Source organism: Cynara cardunculus, assembly GCF_001531365.2.
Source record: "Cynara cardunculus var. scolymus isolate 2C chromosome LG 12, CcrdV1, whole genome shotgun sequence".
NCBI lineage: Eukaryota > Viridiplantae > Streptophyta > Magnoliopsida > Asterales > Asteraceae > Cynara > Cynara cardunculus.
The window spans coordinates 5,980,743-5,994,157 of record NC_037539.1 but is presented as its reverse complement, the minus strand read 5'-3'; the positions used below and the strand labels follow the sequence as shown (position 1 = coordinate 5,994,157).

The 13,415-nt window shown below is 36.1% G+C and overlaps 1 protein-coding gene across 2 annotated transcripts; it reads right to left on the bottom strand.

Moving 5' to 3' along the window:
• Positions 1-5,564: 5,564 nt before the first annotated feature.
• Positions 5,565-13,415, bottom strand: LOC112522665 (KH domain-containing protein At4g18375-like). 2 transcript variants are annotated; one of them, XM_025131942.1, is made up of 8 exons: positions 13,388-13,406; positions 12,343-12,971; positions 10,915-11,403; positions 8,377-8,616; positions 8,034-8,294; positions 6,627-6,682; positions 6,438-6,531; positions 5,565-6,047 (listed from the first exon to the last, which is right to left on the bottom strand). In XM_025131942.1, exons 2-8 carry the CDS (start codon positions 12,952-12,954, stop codon positions 5,916-5,918), a joined length of 1,884 nt encoding a protein of 627 aa, XP_024987710.1. In that variant the 5' UTR covers positions 12,955-12,971; positions 13,388-13,406; the 3' UTR covers positions 5,565-5,915. The 2 variants fall into 2 exon arrangements, with proteins under 2 accessions (XP_024987710.1, XP_024987709.1); XM_025131941.1 differs by having other exon boundaries at positions 12,343-13,415.

Here is a 13,415-nt window from a genome sequence, read left to right as displayed (position 1 = left end):
TACTTAATGAAACTGTTTCATGTATTTCTCTAACATTAATGAAACTGTTTCATGTATTTCTCTAAAATTAAAATAATGAAGATGATAATATCTATAATTAACACCCTCCACAATAAAAATGATTAATCATAATCTCATAATTACAAAAAAATGAACAAAATGAAAAATTATGATTGGTTGAATAAGGTTTGCACGGTTTGTACAAATTGAGTGGTTTGCATTTGATCACTCCCCTATATGTGTATATATATATATATATGTGTGTGTGTGTGTATATGTATGTATGTGTATGTGTATGTGTGTGTGTGTGTGTATATATATATATGTATGTATATGTAAGCGAAGAATCATGTGAGAATGAGAATTAAAGGTGAGAAATGATCTGGACTCTTGATCACTTTTAATCTCTTACCCACCCATGAATTGTGTTTCTCGCAAGAATTGATCTGGTACATCTCGATGTATCACTTCCTAATGTGCATCCGAAGATGAAGATCTCTTTCTTATGCTTCTTACTCTAATTTTCCTTCTCATAGGAATCCAACGCTTTATATATATATATATATATATATATAGAGAGAGAGAGAGAGAGAGAGGGGGAGAGGGGGAGGTTGAGTTCCAATGAGGATGAAAGTCTTTAGTGAAAAAGGTAAGAATGAATCTTCACCCTTGGATCAATCTCAATTAAAGAGAACCACTAGATCAATTTCTTTCTAAAGTGCAATTCATGAGTTGTTTTGAGATTAAAAGTGATCAATGATCCAAATCTCTTTTTTCGTTTCGCAACTTAACTCTTATTTCCACACAATCCTTCGGCTATATATATATATATATATATATATATATATGTGTGTGTGTGTATGTGTGTGTTTGTGGGGGGTTGGATTCATGTAAGACTCGTAAGACCACATTTTTATACTTGAAACTTCACAACAAAACAAACATTCACGTCAAAGTTTCAAGTATAAAAAAATGGTTTCACGAGACTCACGAAAACATGTTGGTCTCACATGATCTCAAGTCTCTATATATGTGTGTATGTATGTGTATAGATGTATATGTATATAATTCTATAAATGATATACAAAGATTTGTCGAGACAAGTTGTAGTTTGGATAAAAACTCCAGTTTTATTGTGTGGTTTATATTTGTGCACTAGCTTTCCAAAAAAGAGACTAGTAATGGAATTGGTTCATTTACTTCTGAAATGGTTTGTAAAGTTAATATTATGTTTTAATTAATTACATCTGTCGACGAGTTCTTTACCACGCTAAATATACATACGAAATCGCATTCATAATACTGATTCCACCAACAACCAGAATCATACAATCATTGGACTACTACATACGATGAAACAAACTACCGACAAAGATGAAGCAAAACGCCACCAAAAATTGACATAAATATCCACTCGAAAGTAGGTGGCTGGATGTAGACAGACATGAAAGAACAAAAACTTGTCCCGATATATGTGTTAAGGAAGCGGGGGGCAGGAAACAACAGAAACTTGTTGCAGACTTCTAGACTGGAACAAGATTGGTAAATAACTAAAATACTGATTTCAAATTACAATCAATTTTACCTTTATACAATTCTTTCACCAGTCAATCTCACTCTCGTTTGCCACTTCTGATATATATCCCAAACGCACCCATACATAAAGACCCATCGTAATCACAAACGAAAAAAATTTAGTAAAATAGACATAGAAGCAGTAATCTCGTACAACCAAGCTATGCGGTGTACGTGACAACTATCAGTTAAAGAAACTCAGCTATTAGAAACTACCTAAAAGATGCAAAGAAACATCCAGATTTCATTGAGAACATTTATAAATCCAGAGAACTGCGAAAGCATACACATAAAAAGGGAAAAATAGAACCAGTTTACCAGATCATATATAGTTTGTACCTGCTTCTGGTGGTGGTGATTGCTGCCATGGGAAACCACCTGATTCCACATCCTTGCTTGTAGCACTTGAGAAAGAAGATTACCAAACCATACCCAAATACAAACTCACAAAAAAAAAAAAAAAAACATCCAACGGTGGCTACTGGCTAGTGCAGTGAAATAGCACCATTGAAGAATGGTAGAATCACTGAATCTAACAAAGGGAATACGTGAATACGCTATTTGACAAACAGCTACTAGCTCATGGTGATAATTGTCATGGTATCAAAATGAACAAGGAAAATGTGCCAAAAAATCAGATGGGAATATTGTATGAGGGCAAACTGTGGATGCTACTTTTAAAAAACCTGTCTCAGAATCGATGAAAAGGAATGAAATATCATTAGAGGAAATTTTAGATAATTTCCAAGTGTAGATTGATTATAGTAACGACGGATGAAGTTGTTTGTGATACCATCCATGATTTCTGATGTTCTTAATGCATCAAGAATTCTTCATAATCTTGGATCATTTTGCCATAAGAGTTGATAGCACCGATTATAAGAAGGTTAACAAGTCAAAAGATTACCCAGAAGGCATACCATCAAGATCCAAATTGCAACTGCTTGGACAAATGCATACTGGCCTAATGACCCTAGTATTCAGTTCTTTTGAGCCTAAACAATCAACATCAATAACGAGTCTTATAGCATGTTTTATGTTCAGAAGCGAGTTCTAATATGTTGTCACTTATGGGATGTCAGCAGTCGACCTAGCATAACTAGACTGGAATTGGAATTTAGGTACATATCTGACTTGAATTTACTATTTAGGCCTTCTCAGAATGATTTTCCTCATGCCGGGTACATTGGAAAAATGATCAACTGTTAGCTAAGAATGATCCCCAAATATTTAGACGTTACAGGAGATGAGAAGACTAAACATCAAAACATAGATAAGGTGACTAACGCATGTATTTATACATCAAACATGCACTAGCATGCATATTTGTAAGTCAGAAGATGATATACGAAAAAAGACAGTAGAGACAAAGAAGAGGATGCTGCAACTCAGATAGAGCTTGGTGGAGCGTTTACATGATGGACCTGACAGTGTGTTCACATAGAAGGAAGACTGATTGAGTTCATAGATGAAATGCATCCTTCTGCTGTAACACAGAGACATGGACATGAAATGAATATTAGATAGTACACTATAATGTAAATGTAGAGGAATGATGTTCATCACTCACTTCTATGCTAACATGTGGACGATTGGGGTGCGTTTCATATGAAGTAAGGACGAGACAGGACAGTACAAATACTTGTTGCCCCACATTTGGCACGACATTAGACTGGAATAGGACCTGAGCTAAAATATGTGGAACAAAAATCAAAAGATGGGACAAGATTGGTAAATTACTAAACTAACCGTGTCGAATTAAACCCCTAAAACCTTCCACAATACTTTCACACGCCTATCTCACCCTCACCCCTCCTAGTAAATCCGCTCTACATAATTATAGATGAAAGGCAAGTTTTAATGTTCTCCGATCAACTATTTGGTATCCAATTATCCAAGCTAGTTAAGGGAATAGAATTATCCAAATATCCAAGGGGATAGAGGCTTGTTAATATGACATCATTATACAACAGATTATGTCTGCAGATAGGATATTCGAATTATTAAAATACCCCTAACAACCATTATGACATGATGTAGCCTTTCAGGAGTCAACAAACAAAAGCATATTGTTCACGCAATGTGCAACAATCGACTAAGTTGTCAAAAGGGGATGCAAGAGTAGGTAGATGTCCTATGAATGTCAAATCCATTTGAAAGAATTTAAGTGCAATCAGTAACCCTTATATATATAAAGTTACCAAATTAATAAATAGAGGTTGTATATCTATTTAGTTTGTTATGATGCCCCATATATCGGTAGAATAACAACCTAAGCATTTCTATTAGAACAAGTTACCAATTCTCTCTCAATAAAGCTGATAAAAATTTGTGTCCTTTCATAAAATTATAGACCAGGAATGAAGAAACCTAATATGTAAGAAACATACAAATTGTCAGAGAATTGAGACGATAAAACAAGAAGACAAGTGGATGGCTGGAAATAATACTAAAGATAACTCAAAAGAGTTCGCATTTGATGTTTTAGTGTGAAGTGGGTTATTTTTAGATCAACATTAGTTTCTTGTAGAAAAACAGAAAACTACGATAAACTACATAAATAGTAATAGTATACAATAATTTTCAGGATAAATAACTAAAGGAATATATTCCAACAACTAAATTTGGAAGTCATAGGTTTTAAAGCCTAAAAATAGAAGTGGACTCATAAAGCAAAGGGAGTGACATTAACAAATTAGAAATGTAGAAAGTCCTTTTCTTTATTTCCTTTCAATTTTACTATTATTTCTTTTCCTGGATAAAAGGAGGGGTACATAGAGGGATGTAAAGAAAAGGCAAAGAAAGAGACCCCCTCCTTAATCCATTACTACTCTCAAAAGGGCTCTATTCTTCATAGGTTGTACTCCAATCCTATGTAGGAAGACTTCTCTTTCTCTAGAGTTATCAAGAGAATTCACTTATGAAAAAACACCACTGATATCAATCTTGGTTCATTCCTTGTCTAGATCTACCTTAATCACATAATTTTCTCATCGTGTAGGCCTAAATGCCTCAGCATAATTTTCTTTGAATTTCTAAGCAGGCCAAACACCCAGACATGATGTCAATTTTGTTTCATTCCTTGTCTAGATCTACCATAATCACATAATTTCTCATCATGTAGGCATAGATGCCCCAGCATAATTTTCTCTGAATTTCTAAGCAGGCCAAACACCTAGACATGCTGGATACGATTGCTGGATAGGGAGGGGACTATATATATATATANTATATATATATATATATATATATATATATATATATATATATATATATATATATATCTTGAGTGGGAAATGGTAAACTAGGAACACAAAGTGTAGTATACAGGCTTGATATCGCATTTTCGAGACCAATCGTTTCAGGACAAGGAGTACCTACCGAGTAAGGATTTGATCCTCATCAGCATAGCACCATAAAATCCGACAAAAGAAATTCTAACTACTGGCAGTACTAAATTCCACACCCATTCTTGCCTAAAGGTCCAATTGAGATGTTTAAAGAAAAGTGAATCAAAAAATAGAGCATAGATGTTAGATAGAATTCTTTCACAAGTCAGATGCATTACGCAGGATCAAGAACAAATTCAGAACTCATAAGCATAACAGACGGGGTGTATTTTCTTAAATTCATAGAGCGCATGGGTTAGTTCAATTTGACAAATAGGCAAATAGCATGAAGAAAATGGTGAAAGAAGGATTGATTTCAGTTTAGAAATGAATCTTGAATTATATAGAATGAACTCTGAAGGTAAAAAATACAAGTCTCAGGGTACTGCATTTTCTCTTATTTTTACCACAGCTGCAAAAAATACCTTTTGCTTCAGAATCACGTATACCATGTCAAGAGGTTATCAAGAAGATCAAGCAGCTAACCCTTTTCAGAATGCATCACTTAAGAAAGGATTACACCGAAGATTCAAAGAGCAAGAGGAAACACCAATTATCATGACTAATATTATGATAGAACAGTACCGCACGAGCATCAACTTTCATGAAGCATAATAATATATGGATAAGATAGAATCCGCACAACCGAGAACAAGAGTTATTAAAAGAGTATGGGATGAAAGAAAAGATCCTATTAAAGTTTTAAGACGAGTGCCGCTGGATAGAGCCTAAGATGAATCTTGGCAGGACCTTGCATGCAGCCAGTGATGAATCTTCCTGGATGATCTTTATAATACTTAGGAAGAAAAGAAAATTCCAGTAGAAAGAACCGAAGAGAATGAGATCCATTTCTTGAGTAAAAAAACCTAACGACGCTAATGAGGCCAACATCTGAAGGAGGTCCCAGGATTTTAAACCAAAATTCACCTTCTTAATATATATCCTCACAGATTATGTGGCCATTATGAAAGCCTGGATCAAGTTTTCAGCTGCACGCTTTTGCTCAGGTGTCCCCGATATCAGAGCCACTCGATCACCTCGGAATGATTTGGAATCAGATATCTCTACAGCAGCTCCAGATATCTGGAAGAGAAGAAAACCCCAAATGAGAAAACTGATTGATCCATAGAAATTCCAGACAGAGATGAATTAAAATGGTAGGGAGCATTACCCTTTCTAATGACCATGTAAAGCGAAAAGTAAAAAAGCTAATGCCGTAAAAGATCTCTTAAACTCAACTACATCATCCCACCACCCCAACCCCAAAAGAAATAATGGATTGCTTCTTTAGGGACTCAAATCAGATGATTCTATTCATCAAGAAGACATATTTGAACGATAAAACATGCAAGTAGTTCCAAATCTAAGCTACTCCATTCACAATCCTAAGCAGAATGTTAGATAGTAGTTAATCTCTCTAATTTCACAGATTATAAAACAAAAACATGAAATAAAAGAAGGTATGGAAATCACCTTACGAATATTGTCTACATTGGCTCCACCTTTACCCATCACTTTACCCACCGCATGAGCAGGGATCAACATCTCAGAAGCAGATGGAGGTAATCTGGTTGACATCAGAAATTAAAATAACAAGAGAAATAATTCAGAAATACCCAAGAGAGATGGTATGAATGATATTTCAGGAAAAAGAGTACCCACCCTCCATAGAGCTTTGACGAATATGAAGACAAAGATCCATAGCCATTGTCACTCATCTGTAACCAAAAAAATCATATCTAGTTTGACAATAGGAAAACACCTTAACATATTATATGAAACAAAACCACAAACGATAGTTATATTATAAATCATGCCAATTGGATAAGTTGGCAATTGCCTGCAACATGATACCATCTATGATTTTTCTTAACCACCCTCCCTCTTTTTCATGTATTTCTATACCATTCACAGTAGAAGCTCAAGTACTCCTAGAAATTATGACCTACAAACTTTCGAATTTTATCTGCAACATAGCTGCTTAATCTTCTATGAAACCTAATCCAGAAAGTCTTCCAGCATTTACATCCCCCAAAATTTGTCATTTAGCAGCACTATATCAACTTATACTACTAGTACAAAAAAAGTAACTGCAAGTCTGGCCAATGCTTCCTCTCTTGCACTAACAAGATTCCAATTTATAATGCTAGCACCTAAATTTGGTCCTAGAATGCCTCGACATAAATGGCCCACCCTAAAGATTGCTAACATGCAATATAAATTGAATTGCATACTTAGGTCACAAGAAAAAACACAGACCCGAGCAGTATACTACATGAGGGAAAGGTTTTAAAGTACGGAAACGTGAGGCAAGGCGTTTTCCCTCCATCAGGCGAGGGCAGTCCGAGCCGTTTTCCCTCCGCAAGGCGAGGCGTAAGCCTCGAGGCGGTCCGAAGCGTTTTCCCTCCGCGAGGCGAGGCACAAGCCTCGAGGCGGTCCGAGGCAGTACGAGGCGTAAGTCTCAAGGTGGATATTAAAAATAAATAAAATAATATTATCTATGTAATACTTAGTTGATAATAATATTTAGAATCATAATGTTTCTAGTAAAGGCATTAAATACTTCAATTTAGGTAATTACTTGTTAGAGTCTTAGAGATTTTATTTTTTGATGAAAACAAATTAGATAAACAATAAAAGTTTCCCACATAAAGAGAAACATTAAAAGCCTTCTTCAATGGCTATGCACAAGGACAAAGCAAGGAGCCAACGTTTCACTTTAATGGTCAACTATCGGTAAGTATATTTTCTTTGATTTGGCATATTTTTTAACCCTAAAGTCTTGGTACCGTCTCAGCCCCGCCTCACCGCCCTCTACGCCTTAGATCCGCCTCAGTAGTTCAAGATGTAGACCGCGCCGCCTCAAGAATGTTTTTTTGACAGCCTCGCCTCAACAGTTTTTAGAAACCATGCATGAGGGTGAAGTAAGTGGCAATGTTTACTTGAGTAAGATCCACGTGTACTTTCTACTCAATCAAGTAGAAAATAAATCAACTTATCTGAAAGTTGAAGTTAGGGCTTATAATAGTATGCATCCAAACAAATTAATCAACAAACACAGTGGCATACCGGCAGTGAACCATAACCGTAGTTTGAAGAAAGCAAACCCAAGCTGCTCCCAGATTCAGCTCTATGTTCATAACCCAAAGGAGCAACTGACGAAACACTAGGCAAGACTGAAGGCACTTGAAGACCACTGCCACCAGCATACATGGAATCATTTCCTGAAGATGGATTGCCACTGCTATCCCTATCTTTCAGGACATCATCTCGAAGTCGGAGTACTATCTGAACAAGTGCATCCCTCACACTGCCAACTTCTCCAATGACCTACATGTTTAGAGAAACAATTAGAAAGAACTTGAGAGAAGAAGTGAAATAATTAACTTTTTCATGATAGAATGAAGTATACCTCAACAAGTTCATCATTGGCATCTGCACATTTGGGCTTGTCACCTTTTGATATACGAACGTCTGCTTTAGTTCTCTTACGAATTTCGTTTATGATCGAACCACTTTTACCAATAATGCACCCAATAACTTTAGAAGGCACAAGAAGCCTTATCGAAACATTTTCCTCATCTTCCTCATTTATCTTTCCTTGAAGTAATAGAACTGCTTCGACGGCCATTGATTTTATATCATCCAATGACTGCAAAACATCCAAAATATGATTAGATATAAAGAAAAAGAAAGCCTAGATGACATGGAACAGAAATAACAACACCACACCCCTACAACTATAACACACAAACACATTTAATCACGCTGTACACAAACAAAAATAGCATTATCATGTTGTGATCCTCTACATGGTGTGATCATTCAAGAATGAAAAGGCTGTGTACTTTTAGATCATCAAACTGATTATGGTTGGTCAAACTAAAAAACAGTGGCATCACAATTTTGAATTTTCTTTCAAACCAGGAGAATTACACACACAAAAATCAAAGAGTTCCAATTAATTCACCTTTTGGCATTTCCTTAGGAATAAGTAACCAGAGCAGAAAGAATCACAAAATTACAGCCTGATGATAGACAACTGATGAAAATCATAATTCCCTAAAACATGTCATTTTTCGTATTTGAACTACTTTAGTGTATGGCACAGCCGACAATGCTTGTTGTATCTCCCAAGTCCCAACAGAGAACAGACTGGGTAGAATATCGAGTTTCATTTCTGGGTAAATGGCATCCATTCACAAAAAGTGGGCCTTACAATTTGGCAATTATATTCTGCAATTGAGCATAGGCTTTCTAAACAATATGTTTCTGGCTTCTAAATATCACTAGCTAATATGATCAAGTAGCAAGAGAAAAATAAATAAATGACTAAAAAATGAAAATAAACCAAAAGCACAAGATTTGAACTGATTTCCTTAATTGAATGTTCCTTCAGTTGAACAGCAAGCAGAAAATAAGAAAAGAATCAAAACCAAATAAAAGCACAGGCCTTAGGTCAATTTCTCAGATTAACATGCTCTTTGCTCAGTCAGACCATTTTGCCTCGCTTCATCTTCTTCTTCTTTGTTGTTCTATTATATTTTGGGAGCTTACGGTTTCATGTTCTATTTCACTCCCCGATGGGGGCCTGAATAAATCCAACGAGTGATTAATAATCCTGTTAGACATAAAAATTCCTTCTACACCTCACTGACAGTTCTGCCAGTTAAGCACCAGCTTAGATTTTCTTTGAAGCAGATTGATCAAGTTAAGCAGACTATGAAGATACATCAGATTGAGCCAATTAATCAACTGTTTTAAACTTGTATGCATAGGGCCAAATCCAAAACAATCAACCAAAGGGGTGTACTTGACCTGACCATCTATGTAATATCAAGTCAATTACCCCAAAAAATAACAAATCATAAGACAAGCACATACTACCGGAGTCTCATAAAATTTACTCAAAGGTCAAACCCTAGATGAGGTCCAAACAAGACACAAAAAGTGAAACAATACAGCTACCCAATACAAGGAACCCATCCCCAACCCTCGTAGTCTTTGAGCCTTGGTTCACTGTGGTGTGCCTTTTATTATAAACACAAACACAGTTGCAATAATTCATCATGTCAAATACACACATATGCGTACACATACATACATGTATGTTCTTTAAGATCAGACCACTTTGCTTAACCTTTTTTAAACACTGATTCTTCCTTCTGTTCTATTGAACTGAACAAGTAAACTATAACATTTACCCACCAGTGTGTACTGGTAGTAGGTAACTGGTTAAAAACTTAATTACTTAAATATTGGCTCTATGGTTAGCTTTTGCATAAATAGTTCAATGATAATATGATGTTTTTTTAGTATAACATAATGTATATAATTAAATGTGTGATTCACTTTTTTTCGTCTTAATTATTATACTTTCTGAACTTCTGTCTTATCCAAATGACACATGCCCATGTAGAAGTTGGCCACATGCTTCAGTCATTCGCCATAACTGTAAGTGCTGGAATCTCATTGAACACAATGAGGAACTTATAGTTTGAGAATAAATCTTGGGTGCATGTATGAACAAAGGTAAGCCAAAAAAAATCATCTAGCACATCGGCAAGCTAGAGCTACTCCAAACTCTTAGAAAATCGATCTACCACCAAACCTCCACCCCCAAACAAAAAAATATGAGGTACTCCCACCGACCAAGAAAAGGTCCACCTAACAATATCGACGGAACATAAAAAATAGACATGTTCAGACTTAACTAAATAGAAATTTAACATATTGACTCCATATCTCTCCAAAAGGAAGTGCGATTAATAAAGATCACACATTTTCAAGATAATTTCGCAATACAATTCTCTCTTCGGGACAAACATCTTGGTAAGTCGACTTTTTGGGATGGAGAGAACAATAATAATGATAATAGAAACGTAACAAGCACACACGTACAAAACTGAAAGAAAACAAATCGATGAACCTCTGATTGTAGAGACCATACCTCTGTTGCTGAAATTGTTATAATGCATTCATCACGCCTGGTATCATCAACATCAACACGAGCACCACTAGCTTCTCTGACACTTCTAATAGAAGCCCCACCCCTTCCGATAACACGCCCAATCTTGTTAAATGGGCATAGGACCCTTATAATTAATTCCCCTGATAGAGATGCACCAGCATATCCAGAAACCACAGGGAGAGCCGAAGAGTAAATTGGCCATGTGTTCCCTGTATCTGCATATCCTTGAAGTTCTGGTACATGTGAAGCACCTAGAACAGAAGGAAGAGACCTCGAGGGCACGTACGAATCTACACTCGGGTATAGACCAGCAGCAGGATAGATAGGTACATCAGAAGGTATAATGATACTTGGAGGAGCTTCAGGAACCGATGTTTCAAGAGGAATATCTTCCTTTGGAGCAAACTTGTACATAATTGAAGAAACTGCAAACAGTGCTTTTTTCACCGCCTCTGGTTCACCAGTTATCTATATTCAAACAAGGGTAAAAAGAATTATTAGCAAGAAAAAAAATGTGAGTATATGTGCATGTGTGGATGCTAGAGAGAGATAGGATCAGAATTCAGACACTGAGATAAGTCTTAAAAATTAAAAACTAATATTCTCATCTGCACTCGACCTCTATTAAATAACAATGATTGAGTTAAACTCTCATAGCTAAAGATCTTCAAAAAGATAGGCTTCCACCACAAAGAGACAAGAAAATCTGAGACCCCATAACAAAGTAGAACTCTCTCAAACAATATTTAAGCGGTACCACCCTATCGCAGTGGCTGCCATACACGTACTTACCCATTCAAACCATAAGTTTTGCTCAAGATCTCCTAAAGGCAACATTTAATGCAACATAAAAGTCACTAATAATTATGTAATGGAAACTGCATTACACTGCTGTGAATGGAGACAAAGAGGTAATTAATTAATCACAAAACCAATCTGTTCAGTCCTTGTTAAGAGTGTGACTGATGGTAGTGATCCAATAAAGTGGTTTTCACAAAATTTGATAATAGAGTGATGCAAGCTGTGATCAGCATGATTTTAACAAATAAATTTAAAAAAAAATTCTTCTCTCAGCTCGCATCTCTATGCATGCTTTCTGTTCTTCTCTCCCCTTCTGTAAGTAATTTCTCTGTGAAGGATCACTTCAAAGCGGCCGGTTCTATCATTTGCAACTCAAGAAATAGAACAATTTACAGAACACATATGTGGATTGTTAAATATTTAAATAAAAACCACTTCAAGCTACAACGGATTAACATCTTAACAATCTGTGGCATTCTAAAAGTATGATCGAATCAAATCTATAAAACCATTGTAATTGTGTGCCAAAACAAATTATTGGACCAATGTAATTGTGTGTTCTTTGAGTGCAACTTTAGATAATTGTTTTTTAGAGTAAAGGCTAACCTGAACAAAGTTGTCAAAGTCCATAGCACACGAATGAGCGGGATCACCAACATCTTTTGGAGTAACTTTAATGTTTGCCCTTGTCTTGCTTCTCAGTTTCTTTATAGTTGCCCCAGCCTTCCCAATAATATTCGCAGACTGACTAGATGGAACTAGAATTTGGCACTCTTCCTTATCTTTCCACTTCTTATCTGAATCACCAGCTGATCCCACCACATTTGCAATTGCATTATGCACCTTCAAAAGCGCATCCTGGGCAGCACAGACAGGTTCAAAATCACCAAACTCCTCATCAGGCTCAATATCCTCTTTCTCCTTGACATAACAATAGATTGTTATAACCCTGTTCTTCGAACCCGGAAATGGATCCACTATCTTTATCTTTGCCCGACTATCTTGTCTTATTGAATTTATGACCTTCCCACTCTTCCCAATCACGCTCCCAATAAACCCATCTGGGCATAGTATCCTATAAACAACCAATTCAGCATTATCCCTGTTATTATTGCTTCTATCATCTCTCTCGTTTCCTCTTCTTCTCTGGTTCTTGTTATCCCCACTGCCCCCGTCCCTCTCCCTTTTATTTCGCTGACGCCTCCCACTCTCACCCATACTTCACAATACGACTCCTGCAAGCATCCAAAACACCAATACATACAAGATCAAGTAACAGAAACTTTAATCACTCATCATTCGTAAAGCACGAAAAAACAAATCACTATAGCAATCAAATTTCCAGCTTCCTATAAGTTGTAGCCACTCAGAACCAAATAAAGATTCTGGTAAATATATCAAAGATAATTAAATAAGAAAGTTCAAGTTTTTCCAAGGAAACTTTATCAACATTTTGACGGAAAATTTTAAAATACTGCAAAAATAGAACACACTGAAGAAAACATAACAAAAATACCAGAACGGCAAGATATGCTACAAACCAATGGCATTCAAGTTGTAAAACTTTACAAAAGAAACAAGAGGCAGAACAATTGCAAGAACACGATGATGGCTACATGATAAGATGAGAAGAAAGGTGAAATTATCGAACCTGAATGCGATGAACGGCAAGAAGCACC

What these genes read in the sequence shown, in the direction of transcription:
- LOC112522665 (XM_025131941.1), bottom strand. Translation starts at nt 12,954, where the DNA reads ATGGGTGAGAGTGGGAGGCGTCAGCGAAATAAAAGGGAGAGGGACGGG. An exon ending in TAACAATTTCAGCAACAGAG is followed by an intron (nt 8,617 to 10,914) that starts GTATGGTCTCTA and finishes GATGTTTTGCAG; the next exon opens with TCATTGGATGATATAAAATC. An exon ending in CCAATGATGAACTTGTTGAG is followed by an intron (nt 8,295 to 8,376) that starts GTATACTTCATT and finishes CTAAACATGTAG; the next exon opens with GTCATTGGAGAAGTTGGCAG.